Source organism: Odocoileus virginianus, chromosome 29 (genome assembly GCF_023699985.2).
Source record: "Odocoileus virginianus isolate 20LAN1187 ecotype Illinois chromosome 29, Ovbor_1.2, whole genome shotgun sequence".
In the NCBI taxonomy this organism is placed as follows: Eukaryota; Metazoa; Chordata; class Mammalia; order Artiodactyla; family Cervidae; genus Odocoileus; species Odocoileus virginianus.
In genome coordinates, this window is record NC_069702.1 from 24568455 (window position 1) to 24588616 (window position 20162).

The following is a 20162-nucleotide window of genomic DNA, read 5'->3' on the forward strand; positions in this document are numbered from 1 at the left end:
TAAGAAGCTCTACACAAATTAAAAACTGTCTCAGAGATCTCCCTGGTGGTCCAGGAGCCAAGACTCTTGAGCTCTCAATGCAGGGGGTCTGGGTTCAATCCCTGATCCAAGAACCAGAACCCACATGCCACAACTAAGACCCAGCACAGCCAAATAAATAAGTAAATATTTAAAAATAAGCTTCCTATGTAGCAATAATGTCACACCTGACATCTCCCAAATCTACTAATTAGTCATTCTTCCCATTTCTACCAGATACTCATACAAATGGGAAAGAGTTTCAGTAAAGAAATTTCAACTGAATAATACAATCAGATGCACCTACAAAAACATAAGAAGTACCCTATCTTATAGGAGTTTAATTTCTAAAATCTGTCTGTATATGTGGCAAAAATCACACACAGACAAAATTGTGCTGAGAAATCTAGGGATACACCACCTGAGCAACTGCCTCTTTGCAAGCCCAGCACAGTATCCCCTTGCTGTGCTGGAACTCGGCTCTGCTTTTCTGACTAAGCACTAAATAAAAGACTTGAATTCAAGTGCCAAGTTCTATGAAAAACACACGTACTTAAACAGTACACTTAGGGGGAAGAGATATTTGTTCTGTGGGGAGATGAGATCAATGAGATTCATGTCACCCACGCGCGCTCACGTTAGGACGTATAATCAGTGAGTGGAATGTCAAGCTGAATTTGTTGCACTGTTAATATTGCTCTTTTTTTCTTTGCCTTTTTTCTACTCATTCAAGTGCACAGCAGTTGCTGAAGGTAAGTGCATTCCTCTGAACATTTAGGAGCAAGTCAGGGCGTCTTAGTCAGCAGTCATTATCTTTCCGTCTACTCTCTGGCCCCTAGAAACAAACCTGACTGTTATCCAGCACCCTCTTCTTCCAGGAAAGGAATCCCTTTCTTAAAAAAAAAAAAAATTCTTTATTTACCTGACTGTACTGGGTCTTATTTGGGGCATGTGGGATCCAGTTCCCTGACCAGGGATTGAACCCTGGCCCCCTGCACTGGCAGTGTGAAGTCTTAGCCACTGAACCACCAGAGAAGTTCCAAGGCATCCCTGCTTCGAGGGGTGTCGCCCCTCCCTGACTGCAGTCAGTGATTATAGGGTGCCCCAGTCACAGTGCCTCACTGGCCACCCAACCAGCACATGATTTAAGTCAGTCCGGTCAGAAGCCTGCCCTGGGATTTCTGCAATTGCACTCATCTCACACGCTAGTAAAGTCATGCTCAAAATTCTCCAAGCCAGGCTTCAGCAATACGTGAACCGTGAACTTCCAGATATTCAAGCTGGTTTTAGAAAAGGCAGAAGAATCAGAGATCAAATTGACAACATCTACTGGATCATCAAAAAGCAAGAGAGTTCCAGAAAAACATCTATTTCTGCTTTATTGACTATGCCAAAGCCTTTGACTGTGTGGATAACAATAAACTGTGAAAAATTCTGAAGGACATGGGAATACCAGATCACCTGAACTGCCTCTTGAGAAACCTGTATGCAAGTCAGGAAGCAACAGTTAGAACTGGACATGGAACAACAGACTGGTTCCAAATAGGAAAAGGAGTACGTCAAGGCTGTATATTGTCACCCCGCTTATTTAACTTATATGCAGAGTACATCATGTGAAATGCTTGGCTGGATGAAGAACAAACTGGAATCAAGATTGTTGGGAGAAATATCAGTAACCTCAAATATGCAGATAAAACTACCCTTATGGAAGAAAGTGAAGAGGAAGTAAACAGCCTCTTGATGAAAGTGAAAGAGGAGAGTGAAAAAGCTGGCTTAAAACTCAACATTCAAAAAACTAAGATCATGGCATCCAGTCCCATCACTTCATGGCAAATAGACGGGGAAACAATGGAAACAGTGACAGACTTTATATTCTTGGGCTCCAAAATCAGTGCAGATGGTGACCTCAGCCATGAAATTAAAAGACTCTTCCTCCTTGGAAGAAAAGTTATGATGAACTAGACAGCATAAAAAGCAGAGACATTACTTTGCCGACAAAGGTCCATATAGTCAAAGCTATGGTTTTTCCAATAGTCATGTAGGGATGTGAGAGTTGGACCATAAACAAAGCTGAGTACCAAAGAATTGATGCTTTTGAACTGTGGTGTTGGAGAAGATTCTTGAGAGTCCCTTGAACTGCAAGGAGATCCAACCAGTCCATCCTAAAGGAAATCAGTCCTAGATATCCATTGGAGGGATTGATGCTGAAGCTTAAACTCCAATACTTTGGCCACCTGATGCAAAGAGTTGACTCATTGGGAAAGACCCTGATGCTGGGAAGGATTGAAGGCAGGAGGAGAAGAGGATGACAGAGGATGAGATGGTTGGATGGCATCACCGACTCAATGGATATGAGTTTGAATAAGCTCCAGGAAATAGTGATGGACAGGGAGGCCTGGAGTACTGCAGTCCATGGGGTCACAAAGAGTCGGACGCAACTGAGTGACTAAACTGAACTGAACCAAGCCCCTGCCCTCCCTGTGATGACCCAATAAAATCTTCATTTTGCTTAACTGGGTTTATATCACTTTCAATTAAAGTAATTTCAAAACAGCCCTCAGGAATTCGATTTCTTGATCTGCACTGATCTCAATGTTCTCTAGATAAATGAGAGAGTCTGCAGAAAGCGTCTTGGATGCCTGGTCTCACACTTGTCACTACAGGTTCAGAAATACGTTCACTTTCAGGCAGGATCCATGGAGCCCTGCCAAATATGAAGCATTGTTTCAAGTCCTTTCAAATTATTTAGATTATCTAATCCACAGAAGGAAGGAAAGTAGGAAGAGAAAAACAAAAGACACCCTGAGCATTAATGAAAATGCAGTCTGCCTTTGCCTCTGTCTTTTAAAGCCTTCAGAAAAAGGCTCTTGTTTAACAACAGCAAACGTTTCCCAGGTGCCTGCTCTGTGTAGATGCTCATGTGGGGTGGAGGAGACCATCTGCATGAATACACTCAGCCCCTACCCTCAAGAGACTCAGCACCCAAAGGATTCTTGAGTTTGAGCCTCTCCCAAATTTACTTCTAACAGGTTCATTGATTCTTTTTCTCCTATCAGAAATGGAGATAATTTGATATTTGATATGATTCCTAAGAGTCTAACTCTCACTCTTCAGTAGGAACACAGGTACACACAATAGCAAAATAACCATCTTGCAATTTCTGAAAATTATTCAAGTAGATATTTCCTTGTAACTTAAGTAAACCATTTTCAAAGTTGTCCTTCTGGATTTCAAAAACAAAAACCTGAATTAAGGAACTTTACTATCAACAGTTCACAGCATTTACTTTGGAAGGAAAAAGGCCTTCACATCCCCCTTCCTACATGTAGTGCAGTAGATCATTCAAGCCAACTCCTTTTACAGGCAGGTTGGGCTAGGAGGTCTTAGTTCCACCAGGGGTTCAAGGTCACATGGTGACAAGTGATGACCCAGGGTCCTACTCTGAAAACCCCTGATCTTTCCCTCCCTCTGCTAGCAAACGTTAGCCCCCATGAATCTGGGAATCAGCAGAACAAATCCCAAAATGTTGAAGAAATTTCCAACATCCTGGGATCTGTTGCAGCTGTAATATCTAAAAATAAACCCTGAAAACTCTCTAGTAAATCAGCAACTCAATCAAGAGAAATGCTTTCAATTTCATTTGCATGAATCAGAGTTCTAAGTCTTATCTTCTTATCTAGCGCATCATCTGAAACAATGACAAGTTTAGCCAGAGAGGAGTTCTAGAAGCCACCCAGTCAGGGCTTAAGACTAGTAGAGTTGAGAACAGTCAGCCAGGCACGTGGGGTTAGGGATGTTCTGTACTCGGGATGCAGTTTTCCTGCTGGGGCTGGGGGAGGGGAGGGGAGGGAGGGGTCCTCTCTGGACATCCTGTCTTTAATCCTGTCCAGGTAATTTGCCTACACCTGTTCAATGCCCACTGCGAGTAAACTGGGGTGACTTGCCAGTCCCTAGACAATAAGGGTGTGGTACAGAATAGGCAAACACACAAACTCTTCTCCACCTACACCTGTGGTAATTTTTCACTCATGGAAGCTCAGAATCCTTTCATAACAGGGAAGCATTGGTTGACATTTAGAAGAAACCTTGTTGATACAGTTGCAATGGCCCTTTGGGTACAAAATATCTAATCCCTTTATAAGATTGGGGGTGAGGAATCACCAGGAAACCTGTTTAAAGACAGTTGTATGCATTTTTTAAAATTAATTCTTATTGGAGTTTAGTTGCATTACAATGTTGTTTTGGTTTCTACTCTACAGCAAAGTGAATCAGTTATTGTATAGATATATCTGGGCTTTGCCAATGGCTCAGGGGTAAAGAATCCACCTGCAGTGCAGGAATTGCAGGTTTGATCCCTGGGTCTGGAACGTCCTCTGAAGGAAGGCATGGCAAACCCACTCCAGTCTTCTTGCCTGAAGAATACCAAGGACAAAGGAACCTGGCGGGCTATAATCCATAGGGTCGCAAAGAGTCAGATATGATTGAGTGACTAACACACACACAGCACACCAGAGTTCTCTGCGCTACACAGTAGGTTGTCATTTGTTATCTAATTTATACATAGTATCAATACTGTATATACCTCAATCTCAATCTCCCAATTCATCCCTCCCCTGAGGACAGTTACAATGATAATGAAATGAATAGAAGTCTCATGAGGGTGTAGGGGGCAGAGAATTTCCTCCAGTGGAGAACATCATTGAATTCTGGATATGATGACGGTTTGGCTGGAAATAAAACTCTGTGGTGGCTAGCTCAGAGAAGGTTCCAAGCCTCCCTGGAAAACTTTGTTTCATAGACTTTCCTTTCGTTTGCGGGGCTGGGACTGGCATTGGAGATAGCAGATGTAATTCATGAAAGGACCAGGGCCGGAAACTCAGAGAACCAGGACTAAAGATCAAACTCAAATGCATTTATCAACTGGACTTTCCCCAGGGACTGCCACTGGGAATGTGCAGTGGGGCCTTGTATTTCTGTGATGTGCTTGCTTCATAATGTCTATTGTTGTTTTTCAGTCGCTAAGTCGTATCCGACTCTGCAACCCTAAGGACGCCAGACTTCCCTGTCCTTCACCATCTCCTGGAATTTGCTCAAATTCCTGTCTATTAGCTGATGGTGTGGGTTTTCTTTTTTAAAAAATCATACTCCTTTTTTTTCATCTAGGGTAATCAAAGCACTGTTACCCAATAGTGTCAGTTGGCCCAGGCCATTCATTTCAGGGATCTCTTCCAATGCCCAGGTTTGGGCTCAGGTAAAGCAAAATCTGATGGCCTTGCAAAGTCCTTCACCCCTAAACATCTTGGCTTATAGCTTCATCTACTCTCAACACAGGGAAGCAATTGGGCAAGGACATAGCATGATGTAGACTTTAGAAATAACAGTTTCATTAAAGGAAGGATGGATTTTAGGGGAGCATGATTAGAGACTAGAAAATTTATTACAAAGCTATTGTATTTGACCAGGCTAGAGATTAAGAGAGAATGAGTGAGAGAAAAGATTGGTTCTCATTTTCTTTCTTTTGCCTAGTGTTTTCTTTTTTTTCTTTCCTTATGCTTTATTTTAATTGTAATTGGGTTATTTATTAAAGGTTTCCTGAATAAAATTTCATGCTTCATATTTTATTGTGATGTAATTTACATATCATAAAATTTTAAATACCACCCTTTTTAATTGCACAATTCAGTATACTTACATTGAATGCCATCATCATCACTACCTAATTTCAGAACATTTTCATCACCCCAAAAAGAGACCCAATATCCACTACTGGTCACTCCCCATGCTCCCCTACATCCACCCCTTGACGAACACTAATCTTTCTATCTCTTTGGATTTGCCTCTACTGAACATTTTACATAAATGGAGTCATACAATATGTGACCTTGGGTGTTCGGCTTCTTTCAATTAAAATAATGTATTTAAGGTTCATCTGTGTTGTGGCATGTATCAGTACTTCATTCCTTTTTATGGATGATTAACGTTCCGTTGTAAGGCCATGCAACCTTCGGTTATCCATCAACAGCTAATAGGCAATTGAGTCTCCCTCCCCACTTTTGGGGAATTATGAGTAATGCTGCTATAAATATTCATACAAACATCTGTGTGGATATATGTCTTAATTTCTTTTAGGTATTATTACCAAGAGTGGAATCCCTCATCTCTGGGTAACTCTATTAACTTTCTGAGGAACTTCCAAACAGTTTCACACAGTGGCTGCAAAATGCTATTATGCTTCATGCATGTGTGTGTGCTGAGTTGCTTCAGTCGTGCCCGACTCTTTGCCACCCTATGGACTGCAACCCTGAACCTCCTGGCTCCTCTGTCCATGGAATTCTCTGGGCAAGAATACTGGAATGGGTTGTCATTTCCTTCTCCAGAGGGTTTTCCCAACCCAGGAATCAAACCTGAGTCTCATGTCTTCTGCATTGGCAGGCGGGTTCTTTACCGCTAGCGCCACCTGGGAAGGTCACTATGCTTCATACTTCCCCCTTAAATACTTAGTCAGTGAATGGCTTTCAGAAATTTTTTTAAAAGTCAGTTAAGTTGCTTCTTGCTTTTGATTGACTTTTAATGTAGGTCATTGGTCCTCAATCCACTCAAGGATTCTCTCTGGCTCCAGAAGCTGCAGCAGCAGACCTTTGGAAATAATCAGTTAATGACCATACAGTAGTGGACCATTTTTCAAAGATCAATGTCTGACCCATATAAGAGAAAGCAAAGTCCCCAAGTCTTCCAAAATTTCCCCCTAATCCTCAGCACTTTTTCAGGGCCTACCAGGTAAGGTCAGAGATTTGTCTCTGGATGTTTGCTAAAGACAATGAAGTCATTTTCTTTTAAAGGTTTTACCTCACCAGCTCTCTTTTCCCCCCTGAAGTTACTGTTGTTCAGTTGCTAAGTCATGTCTGACTCTTTGCCATCCCATGGATATGCCAGGTTTCCTCGTCCTTCACTGTCTCCTGGAGTGGCTCAAATTCATGTCCATTGATTTATTTGGTGATGCTATCTAACCATTTCATCCATTGCCACTCTCTTCTTTTGCCTTCAATCTTTCCCAGCATCGGGGTCTTTTCCAATGAGTTGACTTCATATCAGGTGGCCAAAGTATTGGAGTTTCAGCTTCAGCATCAGTGCTTCCAATGAATATTCAGGGTTGATTTCCTTTAGGATTGACTGGTTGGATATGCTTGCAATCCAGGGGACTCTCCAGAATCTTCTCCAGCACCACAGTTCAAAAGCATCAATTCTTTGGCACTCAGCCTTCTTTATGGTCCAATTCTCATATCTGTACCTGACTCCTGGAAAAACCATAGCTTTGACTATATGGACCTTTGTTGGCAAAGTGATGTCTCTGCTTTTTAATATGCTCTCTAGGCTTGTCAGTTTTCCCTCCAAGGAGCAAGCATCTTTTAATTTCATGGATGCAGTCACCATCTGCAGTGATTTTAGAGCCCAGTAAAAGAGAATCTGTAACTGCTTCCACTCTTTCCCCATCTATTTGCCATGAAGTGATGGGACTGGATGCCATTATCTTAGTTTTTTGAATGTTGAGTTTTAAGCCAGCTTTTTCACTCTCCTCTCTCACCCTCATCAAGAGGCTCTTTAGTACCTCTTGAAGTAACCACCTGTAAATGTAATCAATGAAATAGAAATATTGTCTGTCCCTCAAATGTTAGAATTGGAATAGCAACCAGCTTCCCCTTCTCCCACAGCCCTCCAGCACAGCTTTCTCTTGTGTTTAGCTGGGGTTCTCTCCTTTCACAGCTACAGCACACATGAAAACATCTAGTAAGGAATCATGAAAGACCCAACAGTACAACAGTCCCACAGAGGGTCCTCTGAGGTCAATGGAAGTCCAGGATGAGCTTCTGATACCAAATCAACTCACCTGCTCCAGCTCCCCAGATGGCGGCTGGGGGCTCAGCATCGTTAAGGTAACAGAACCAGGCTGGACTGGGGAGGGTGACACTCTGCAAAGCATCACTATATTTCATAGGACTTGTTCACACTGATGTTTGGGTACTATGAAGGAAGTGCCAATGAAGTCAATTATGATCAATGCCCCTTCTTTCTTCCCTCCATTTTAGCCAAATATCAACTATTTCTCACCTTAGCCCCTCCATAAATTTCTCCCCAGTGAGTAACAATTCAGGTCTGTGATAGATCTTCACTGAATTTTCTGCTAATTCTCCCTCCCTGAAATGCCTCACCCACTTGTAAGAGAAACGTGTGACCCAGCATTCAAGGCAGCCTCCCTGGATCCAGTCCATTAGGCCACAGTAGAGTTTCTTTCCCTTCCCCATTTCCACTTATTTTAGAGGTAATCTGGATAGAGGCTCCCCCAAGGGCCACCAAATTCCAAGGTTAAGCATTTTCCCTCTTTGTCCCTTGATCCCCAAGCACCCTGCAAAGGGCATGACCATTAGAGCAAGCATGTGAAGATGGAAAACAAGGGAGTTTTGAGAAAATAACCCACATTCCAAATCTACCAGTTTCCAAAAAGCTGCTGTTTTCTTTCTTTATTCTGTTCCTACCACTTAGCAGGTAGCATAGGAAAGAAGGAAAAGGATTTTCTCTGAAAAAATCAAAACTCAGTTCAAGGCCTGCCTTCCTTTCTCTCGTCTGGAGACGCCCTCCCCAGGAGGAGCTGGAGCACCCCAAGCATCTGTGCAAGTTCACGGCCAACCCCACTTCAGTCACTGCTCACCGACGTGTAGAGCGCATCTCAGGAAACGAACTGGATGCCAGAGGGGAGGGTAAGCACAGCTTCCAGTTGCTCAAAGCATATGGCATATGCTTAAACCACTGAACAACTTCACCCTGGTATTTACGTGTCCACTTCTTTCTAGTACTACATGCCAACACTTTAGCTTGACCATACCTTTTAATTTTTTAATTTTTGTTTTTTTTAATTTATTTATTTGGCTGAGCCAGATCCTAGCAGCGGCACACAAGGTCTTAGATCTTGCATGCAGGATCTTTAGTTGTGGCATGTGGGATCTAGTTCCCTGACCAGGGATCGAACCCAGGCCCCACTGCATTGGGAGAGTGGAGTCTTAGCCACTGGACCACCAGGGAAGTCCCTTGACCCTAACTTTTTAGCCCTTCATTCTATGTCCACCTGCCCCACTTAGACTGCCTCTGTCGTGACGTCCTCCAGGTCCTTAGAGAATGGTGATCTTCCTATTTAGGCCTCACACTACCCCCCTAGGCCTAAGGGTGAAATTCCTCTGTTAAAGTTCATCCAACCTGCACCCGAAGCAGATCCTTGGCCTCTGCCCCTAGGGGTCCCGGGAGGAGCCTTATCTAGATTCTGAAGACAGATCTCTTATCCTGCTTCTGCAACTGGGTTGCATATCTCACTCCACCATCCACCTCCCATCTCCTTCCCACCCTTCCCCAGCCCGCCTGGCCGGGGGCCAGCAGCCAACCAAGGATTAGTATCCCAAGCTCCAGATCTGTCTCTCCTTCCACCATTTGTAAATAGGACACACTGGTACAGAATGGTAATAAAAGATGTTTTATTTGAAATGTATTTTCCTGGGTGAGCACTGCCAGGCCCCCCAGACCTCAAATCCTCTCAGACCCCAGAAGAAAGAAGTTTCTGTAAAGCACACAGCTGCCTTTCTGCCGTGAAGCCCTCAGCTTATCACAGGCAAGAACTTGGCAGGTATTCCTCTGAGAAGCTGTAGCCATGATAGATAACACCCTGGGGAAGGGTGGTGTGTGTGTGTGTGTGTGTGTGTGTGTGTGTGTGTGTGTGCATGCGCGCGTGACTGTGTCTATGTGGATAGTGGGTAAGGGGCCAGTGCTGAGGGGTGGGTCTATACCTTTTGTGTACATGTTGGAAAAATAGGAAAATCCTGATTATGGTGGCATAAGCATCATTCTAGGGATATTAAACCTTGGCTTCTTAGAAACCACTAGAAGCAGGGGTAATCGTAAGTCGTCTGCCTCCTTTATCTTGTAACACGGTGTAAACTGGGGGATATCAGCACATCCTACCTGGGGTAGCAAAAAGCAGCCAAGACTCTTGTCTTCTGCTGCCACCTGGTGTTTAAGACAAGAAAGTCTAAATTCATGGAGTCACCTTGGCAATGAGAAACCAGCGTTTTCTAGCAAGAAGAGACCTTGTGTGGATGAGTGCTAAGCTGCTTCAGTCATGTCCAACTCTTTGTGACCCTATGGACCGTATGTAGCCCACCAGGCTCCTCTGTCCGTGGGATTCTCCAGGCAAGAATACTGGAGTGGGTTGCCCTGCCCTCCTCCAGGAGACCTTCCCGACCCAGGGATCAGACCCATTTGTCTCATGACTCCTGCATCCGCAGGCCAGTTCTCGACCACTAGTGCCACGTGGGAAGCCCATAGAAATCTTCTAATCTGACTCCCTTCAATTCAGAGATAAGGAAGCTGAGATAAATTCAGTCTGAGGTAAGACTCAGACTGAAACAAGAACCCCTGGCTCCTTCCCTTTTGCCACCCCACTTCTCTGAACGATTACACTCACAGCACATGCATTCAGATCAAGTCCTCAACAACTCAGACCATTGGTGTACATGGCTGCAAAAACCAATGCGTCCAAACCTGCATGTCTCATCTATGAAAACATTCCCAAGGGACTGCAGTCACGTGTGACAGGGCCAGCACTGAAAGGGCGCTCACTATGGGTCAGGAGCTAAGTGAAGCCCCGTGCCTATGATCTCAAGCCTTCCAGTCACCCTACGAAGCCACAACCATCTTATCCCCATCTTACACTTAAGGAAACTGAGGTTAAGAAACTTGCCCAGTCACACAGCCACATCTGGCGGAGAGCGAATTCAAATTCAGATCTGTAGAGTACAAAATCTATGCTTTCAACTCTTTATCATTATCCATCACCTTGATGTCACCCCATATGCTTCACTTCACAAAAAAAGTTCAGACTAGGAGAGATTCCCCCCCTAAGGGCCCGTTTACTCATGACCTTTGCTTGTCTGCATCCTGTGGTCTTCCTTTAGCTCTCCCGTCCCGAGGTCCCCAGACCAGCAGCTTCCCCCTCACACACACACATGTTGAGTGTATGTGTTAGTTGCGCAGCTGTGTCTGACTCTTTGTGACCCCACGGATTGCAGCCCACCAGGCTCCTCTGTCCTTGGGAATCTCCAGGCAAGAATCCTCCTCCAGGTAATCTTCCCAACCCAGGGACTGAACCCGTGACTCCTGCATTGCAGGCAGATTCTTCACGCACAGGTTAGAAATGCTAATTCTCAGGCAGCACCTGTCCAACTGAATCAGAAACTCTAGAGGCTGGACCTGCCAGTGGAAACCTTAACACACCCTCAGGGTATCCTCATGGTTTCAGGTCTGTCCTTTAGTTTATTGTGGAGAAGGCAAAATATACAAATATCTGATTAAATTATTTTTACATAAATGGGATCATAAATGGAGAAGAGTACCATATGCACACAGAGAAGATGAAGAGTATGGCAGTACCATGAGAAAACTAAATCATCATATTGCGTAAGGTGGCTCCAGAGGTAAGGAACCTGCCTGCCAACGCAGGAGACATGGGAGGAGGGTTCGATCCCTCTTGCTCCTTGGAAGAAAAGCTGTGAACAACCTAGACAGCATATTAAAAAGCAGAGACATTACTTTGCCAACAAAGGTCCATCTAGTCAAAGCTATGGCTTTTCCATTAGTCATATATGGATGTAACAGTTTGACCATAAAGAAGGCGAGGGCTGAAGAACTGATGCTTTCAAACTGTGGTGTTGGAGAAGACTTTTGAGAGTCCCTTGGACTGCAAGGAGATCCAACCAGTCCATCCTAAAGGAAGTCAGTCCTGAATATTTATTGGAAGGACTGGTGCTGAAGCTGAAGCTCCAATATTTTCAACACCTCATGGGAAGAACTGACACCTTAGAAAATACCCTGATGCTGGGAAAGATTGAAGGCAGGAGGAGAAGGGAATGACAGAAGGTGAGTTGGTTGGATGGCATCACCGACTCGATGGACATGAGTTTGAACAAGCTCCGGGAGTTGGTGATGGACAGGAAGCCTGGCGTGCTGCAGTCCATGGGGACACAAAGAGTTGGACATGACAGTGACTGAACTGAACTGACTGACTGTGCTCAATAGCCTTAATAAGGTGGGCAGTATTAATATTGCCATTTATCAACTAAGGAATCTTAAGGTCATAGAGCTTGTAAATGGCGACGTATAGCCTGGCTTCACAACTTAAGAAGTCTTTATACCATCAGGGTCACCTTAGATTAATGGAACAAGACTATTATACTCTCATGTCCAGAAGAGGGCACTAGGGCTGATTTCAATTTGACTCCAGTGTTCAAAGAACAAAGCATTTGTATAGTATCAAACTATTTGAGTATTAGTAAAACTGGAAGTCCGTAAGTGTGTATTCTACAGCAGCGGTCCCCAACCTCGGTCCCCAACCTCTTTGGTACCAGGGACGGTTCACGGAAGACAATTTTTTCCACCGACCTAGGTGGGAGGATGGTTTCTGGATGATTCAAGCACATTACATTCATTGTGCCCTTTATTCTACTGATTCATCAGCTCCACCTCAGATCATCAGCCATTAGATCCCAGAGGTTGGGGACCCCTTTTCTACAGGGCACCCTGGGGTAGAATTGACCAGTTCTATACCTTTCTATGATAAAATATCATTGCTAATAGAGCCTTCATACAGTTCTCCCTACCCCAACCATCCAGGGCACTCAGAACATACTGAGGATAGACTGCATAATCAGCTGACTGGTACCACCTCTATGCAGTGATGTGTTATGGATGCTATTTTAATGATTTTCAACAGGAAGAGAGTGGTGAGAAAGAGCACTCTTCAAGGGAGAATGGATCAGACTTTGGGTATGGGGATTATTGGGTATAAAATTTGAAAAAAAATACAATCAATCAAACTTTATACTTGGAAAATTGCTTATTGTTTCTATAATACAAAGGTGAGGTTTCTTTTTCATGTTATCAAAAGGAATTTTGAAAATTGAGGTCTAAGGCTTCCCTGGTAAAGAACCCACCTGCCAAAACAGGAGACACATGTTTGATCCCTGATCCTGGAAGATCTCACATGCTGAAGAGCAACTAAACCCATGCATCCCAATTACCAAACCTGTGCTCTAGAGCTTGGGAGCTGCAACTACTGAAGAACCCATGTGCCCTGCACCAAGAAGAAACCACCACAGTGAGAAGCCTGGGTATCACAACCAGAGAGAAGCCCCTGCTTGCCGCAACCAGAGAAAAGCCCATGCAGCAACGAAGACCCAGCACAGCCGAAAGTAAATACATACAATTATCTATGTATATATATAAAATTTGTCCTCCACCTTTAAAAAAATTGAGGTCGGGCTCTATCTTACTTAAACCAGTTTGCTACTGTACACAATATTTTGCTACAGAGCATCAAGATTCCTCTCGTTCATCTCCTCCTTTCTGCATGTACTTCCACTCTCCTGGTACAAGTTCTTGTTCAACAGTTTCTATTCTGAATGTAGGATAGAGCCAAACCCAGGGAACAGACTTTTAGTACTGGGTTCTAAGCTGAGTCAGAACAGAAGTGAATGTCTTTAGAGATGCAGAAAAAGCACTTGGCAAAGGTCAGCACCCTTTTGGTTTTAAAGAAAATTTCAGGAAATTAGAAATAGAAAGGTACTTCCTTAAACTAATACAGGATATGTACAAAAATTCTTCTATAAATATCATGTGTGTGCTCTGTTGCTCAGCTGTGTCCGATTCTTTGTGACCACATGGACTGTAGCCTGCCAGGCTGCTCTGTCCATGGGATTCTCCAGGCAAGAATACTGGAGTGGGTTACCATGCCCTCCTCCAGGGGATCTTCCCAACCCAGGGTTTGAACCCGCATCTTTTAGTCTCCAGCATTGGCAGACGGGTTCTTTACCACTGGCACCACCTGGGAAGCCCTTATAAATTGCATACCTTATTGAATTTACAAGATCACTAGCTAAAGAGTCAATATACAAAAATCAATTATGTGTATAATATATAGATACATATATATAAGCTACAGAGAGTAATTTTTAATAATATGACTTGTTATAGCAAATCAAGCACCTAGAAATAAATCTAATGAAATATGTATAAGATCTCTAGACTGATTCCTACAAAATATGCAGATCATAACTACTATTTCCTGAGCACCTACTCTGTGCCAGAGCTTTATATATTATGTCATGTAATTCTTACAACCAGGCCATGAAGTAGGGACAGATGAGGGAAGAAAGTCTCAAAGATAATTTGCCCGAGGCCACAGCAGCTAGTAAGTGGTCAAGCTCTGATTTCTGCAGAGACCTCTGCAGTGACTGTGCTGTCTCTGTGATGGCACGTGGCTTCCTGCAATTAGTACAGACTGATGTCAGCGGTAAACAGGCATTTCTTGGCTTTACTTTGTTCATTTGTACAAAGAGGGAGGCTTGGATGCTTTCTCAGATTTCTTCCAGTTCTAAAATGTACGATTTTATTTATTTATTTTGGCCATGCCTTGAAGCCTGCAGGACCTTAGTTCCCTGACCAGGGATTGAACCTGTGCCCCTTTCATTGGAAAAGTAGAGTCTTAACCACTGGACTGTCAGAGAAGTCTTTAAAATGTATGATTTAAAAGAAGTAGCTTTGTCTGTTCATATCATGTGCCAGTGCTGATTAATGCCGGAGACATTTCTTTCTTCATAAAATTGGTTAGTAAATACAGGTGTTCTCAGTTTCCATCGCACAAATGCATGAGGTAGGTTTGGTGAAACTGCCTTCTATGGGACTCAGATTTCCCCTTCTTCAGTTTCATGGGTTGCGGTGAAGTCAACAAGAGTGTAATTTGTGTTTGCATAAAACCAGAACACAAAAGAAAAGATCCAGGCATTATTGAGCATTCCCATACCGAAAGGGCAAAGTTCAGTTTTGTTAGCTACTCTCATAATTCAGCAAATATGCCTCTTATCCACTTGTATCCCAGTGCCAAATCTCTCCAATGTTCCCTTTGCTTCCAGGAGATAAGCAGAAACCTAATTATTATTTGGTTAAATTAGAATATATTTGATTATTAAGGAGGTGAAATTAAGGGAACAATAATTCAACCATGCAATTTCCGAACTCTGTGTTTGTAATTCACAAAGAAGGAAAAAGTTCACCAGTCCTCCTTGAGTGCTGTCTAAACAAGGAAGTTTTCTCCTTACTCTTCCTCTCTACTATATATCTGTCTGTCTATCCATCCATCCACCTATCCCTCCATTCACCCATCCATCCATTTCCACACATATCTATCCATATTCCTTGAGCTATCTATCCATTTGAACCTTCAACAACATCAAAAAACAACGTAGGCATACAGCTGGAAATTGCCGTTAGTACAAAGCAGTCACCCCTATCTGTGTGAACTCCCTGGGAACTGAAAGTGCAAACACAATCTGTTGTTGTTTAGTTGGTAAGTTGTATCTGACTCTTTTGTGACCCCACGGACTGTAGCCTGCCAGGCTCCTCTGTCTATGGGATTCTCCAGGCAAGAATACTAGAGTGGATTGCTATTTTCTTCTCCAGGGGATCTTCTGGACCCAGGGATCGAACCTGCATCTGCTGCATTGGCAGGTGTATTCTTTACCACTTAGCCACCAGGGAATCCCACTAACTCAATGTACAAATGTGAAATAAAAACCTGCCCAAAGAAACAGCCTATCTCTGATCATATAAAATTAGATTGCTATATCTCATGACCCAGGGACACATCTGCATGACCAGAGTCAGGAGAACAAAGTAGAATTCAAACCAGAGGAAAGAACTGAAGACTGCAAATCATACTACTTTGTTCAAAATCCCTGAGAGGTTCCTCATCTCACTCAGAGGCAAAGTCCAAGTCCTTGAGTTGGCCACAGGTTCCAACGTGGTCTGGCTGCCCACCTCCATCCTCCTTGCTCACTCTGCTCCACCTACTCAGGGCCTCTTTCCTGATCTTCCGGCATGTCCTACTAGGGGACCCTGGAACTAACAGTATTTCTGCCTTGAATGTTCTTTCCTCAAACATCTGCATTATGCACTGCCTTATCTCTTGGTCTTTCTATGTCTATTTCATTGTTTGCTTGTGTTTTTTAAACTCTGGTCTTTACTCTTACCTTTCTTCCTACTTATTTTGAAATAATACATTATTGTTTAAGCCAGTGAACGTGGGACATATCTGTTACTTAGCAATAACTTACTGAAACACAAAAGAAAAACAGTTTCTTTACAAGTAAGCTACTTTGAGAAGTTTCAGGAGAAGTTTTAGTTAGCCCAAACATAGTGCCGGGGTTAAGAGTTGTTACGGTGTTTGACTGATAGGCTGTGAAATCAGAAATCAGAGTGCTAAAATGAGTCAAAACATATTTTACTCAGAAAGCTGAAATGACTTGTTAAAGATCATGGAGTAAGTAGGAACAGATCTAGGAACAGAATTGGAGCTTTTCTAACTGTCACCTCATCATATGTTTATTTATTTTCTCTATGAACACTTATTGAGTACATTCTTTATGTATGGTGCTGTGCCAGGAGCTAGGGACACAGAGATGGCCTTTGCCCTTAGAGAGGTTACGTTCCATCAGGCGACATAGACCTTAAGCAATGAATTACTTCATTTTTTGTTTGTTTGTTTCTTTAGTTACAACTGTGATAAGAGTCATGAAGGGGAATTAGGTGACTCTGAGAGTCTATCATGGCGAGGGGTTCTGAAACAGTCTGGGAAGAACAAAAAGAGACAGTTTAGAGATACCCAAAGGACGAGTGAAAATTCACTGAATGACGAAGGGAATAGGAACATTCCATGCAGAACTAGAGGCGTGAATCCTTTCCACTACAACTTCTTCTCAGGTATCGTGGTGTTCCCTATTCTTGAATGCCTGGGTCAACAACATAATTAGCTAAGAATAGCAAGTGAAAATACATAGAGAAAAAGAGAGAAATAAAGTAAGAGTGGAGTTTTCCCAACTGAGAGATTTCACAGCAAGGCCAATTAGTCCAAGAAGAGGTGGGACACCATGAACATCGAAAGATGGGAATTATTCAAGATGTTGACAAGTGGTTTGGGTTATAAACCACCAAGAGAAAGGGTCTCACTAGGAATTCCTGTGCCTCCAACACTCCAGTGTTGCCTTCACTGGCCAGTGTTTGTCCAGCGCCTTTATTAAGGACCCTTACTATACAAAGGCTCAAGTACAAAAAGTGGTGGTATTTCTGGGCCATGGGGCAGGTAAGAACATTGTGTATCTCTGGGGTCACTACCACACCTCATTGCTGACAATATCCCTGACAGTGGCTCATCCTGTGCTTTGATCTCTTCACCAGGAATCCACATGATTCAGACACTTGTGCCCATGGCAGATCTAGACCTGTTGTCCTATTGTTACATTGAAATGCTCTAACCCTTAAACCTTAAATTCTTGCATTCCAAACTCTGAACACACCCTCCTTGCCTCCTACTCTTGCCACATGTTCCCTATGTTGCTCATCACACATGTTCTTCAATCTTAACAATATCTTTGGCCCACTGACACCTCCATTTTCTCCCAAACTACTAGTTCCTTCCGCTCTCAAGTCCTTTCTTATCACACCTGGTCCACTATCTTCCAGTGGTCTCCATCTGTCAGCACTACGGCTGTGGGCCATGTGCCTCTGGTTTTGTATCTAGGCTGCTGAGTGCTGAAGACAGTGGTACCACAATATAGATGGTGCCGCAGAAATATGGTCTCTCACCTAAGCTGACAATCAATGCTGCTCCTATTCCTCATGTGAGCCCTACACGCCCACCATCAACATTCACCAATCTTCTCAACCACCTTGTCTACTGTGTCTCCCACATCTCAGAAAAGAAGAACCCACGATGCCAGAACCACATCAACTTCCTTCTTCTCCCCCAGCAGATGGATTTTTCCTAGATACAGAGCCAGAGATGAATTCAAGTGCAAGTGACTTATTGAGACTTGTTTTGGGGAGAAACCTGTAAGGGAGTGAGGGAGGCAGGATGGCACAAAAGTTAAGATGTGGTTCACTCTGACCTCTATGCTCAGCCTGATTCTTCAGGCTGAAAATGCCACTCCTGGGCATTTTCTGCTCCTTTCAGCAGAAGGCAATTTACCCTGGAAGAGTATAGCAGGGAGCCTGACAGTCAACGCTCCCAGCAGCTCAGGGTAGGGGAACATCAGTCCAGTCAAGGGGACCTGGCATAGGACCCACCACAGCTCCTCTGGCATCCAAGCCCACAACCTTACCTACATCTACTGTCTTCTTCTCGTTGCTGAATTCCTGTGTCACCCACCCCTCAACACAGGTCTAACCCAGGTGAACTGTCACCATAGCACTCGTTACATGGTCAAACTCTAGTTTAACCATCAGCTTACTCATTCGATGAGCTCCCAGACAGTGGGGGCCATCGATTATTCTCAGGATCCCTGGTGTCTAGTACATAGAAGAAAGCTGTCCCGAACAAAGGTTTTGGGCTCATTTGTGGTTCTAATGGGGCTTCTCTGGTGGCTCAGACAGTAAAGTGTCTGCCTACAATGCAGAAGACCCAGGTTCGATCCCTGGGTTGGGACGATCTCCTGGAGAAGGAAATGGCAACCCACTCCAGTACTCTTGCCTGGAAAATTCCATGGATGGAGGAGACTGGTAGGCTACAGTCCATGGGGTCGCAAAGAGTTGGACATGACTGAGCGACTTTAATGTCAATGTCATGTCATGTGGTTCTAATAATAGGCATTTTAATCAGGTAGGTAGGTAAGAGTTTGTTGTTTTGTTTTTTTTTTAAAAGAAGAGCCTTTCATCAATCAGATTGCATAAATGACAAACTTCAGCAGCCTCTTCAGATAGTTACAGACTTTGGGACGGACATGTACACTTTGCTCTATTTAAAATGGGTAATGAACAAGGACTTACTGTATAGCACAGGGAATTCTGTTCAATGTTATGCTGCAGCCTGGATTGGGAGGAGAGTTTGGGGTAGAATGGATACACGTATATGTATGGCTGAGTCCCTTTGTTATGCACCTGAACTATCACAACATTATTCATCAGCTATATTCCAAAATAAGATAAAAAGTTAATAAGAAAGAAGTGGTCTTGACCCATGACCTCCATTTGCCTAACTCCCTGTCTGGCATTTTGGGACTCAAGGACCACTGAGGGCACCACACAGAGGGCACCCCTAAGGGCCCCTCCCATTTATCCATCCTCGGGATAAATAACCAAGAAGCCAGGGTTTGTGGCTGCTCCCAATGTGCCATGGTGACCGACATCCCCTCATCATGAGACTCCCACCCCAGCCACTTCTAACACCACGTGTATGGCAGTCTCAGTATGTTCTTTTCCCTATTCATTCTCTTGCTACTTTTAACATTAGGGCCCTGAAATTCTTACCATCTAGGAGAAGACTCCTCCATTTCTCCAGTTCAGTGGTCCTCTCCCTTCATGGGAAAGCATGGTTACCTGACCCAGAGGTGTTACGTGATCTTGCTTGACAAACGGGAACACACTGGCAGTGTACAACGTTGATTATGCCTCCGCAGCGCTACAGGCAGCCAGCCACACGCAGGATCAAAACCCAAGTGCAGTGCTTACATCTCCCATCCAAGTCTCCCTGCTGCACTTCAGGAGGGGCTGAAGGCCCTCAGCTGGGACTAGGCACAGCCACGTGTGGAAAGGGGCAGTGCTGCCTACGGCCAGGGCCCCATCGTCACTGGAGTGGTGTTACTGTGCTGAGATGTACCTGGAAGTTTCCCACGTAGATCAGCAGACCTGCTGCAGACACTCAGTGGGACCCTGGCTCACATGTGCCTGAGTGTACATGTGTAGGGAGGGGGTGGGGTCTTCCCCTATTCCAGAGATGTCCTTGGACTTCCCCTGGCAAGGGTGCTGTGTTTCAGTAAAGAGTGACTGATTATCCATCTGTCAAAACCAAAACAAAACAAAACAAAAAATCCACCCCAGTTGCAATCCTCTTCCTCGATCTGTTGTTAAGAGACATGTCATGTGGGTAAAGGGTGTACAGATAACCGAAGGATGAATATGAATAAAATTCAAAAAGGCCCCAAAATTTAGAAGTGGGCTTGAGAAATTTGGCAATCATTTTTCTATTGAGAAAGAGCTAGTCCACAAGGGAGGAAAAAAAT

At 43.8% G+C, this 20162-nt stretch overlaps 1 protein-coding gene across 2 annotated transcripts in view; it reads right to left on the reverse strand.

Moving 5' to 3' along the window:
- The window catches only part of SHROOM3 (shroom family member 3), a 318505-nt gene that overhangs the window by 249531 nt on the left and 48812 nt on the right, over positions 1–20162 (reverse strand). The window contains exon 1 of one of the 2 annotated variants that reach the window (XM_070458265.1): positions 19411–19785. The exons of the other annotated variant lie outside the window; for it this stretch is intronic. Coding sequence (XP_070314366.1) covers positions 19411–19413 — 3 coding nt within the window. The 5' untranslated portion in view covers positions 19414–19785. Of the gene's footprint in view, positions 1–19410; positions 19786–20162 lie in introns of those variants that run through there. 2 annotated transcript variants of the gene reach the window in all.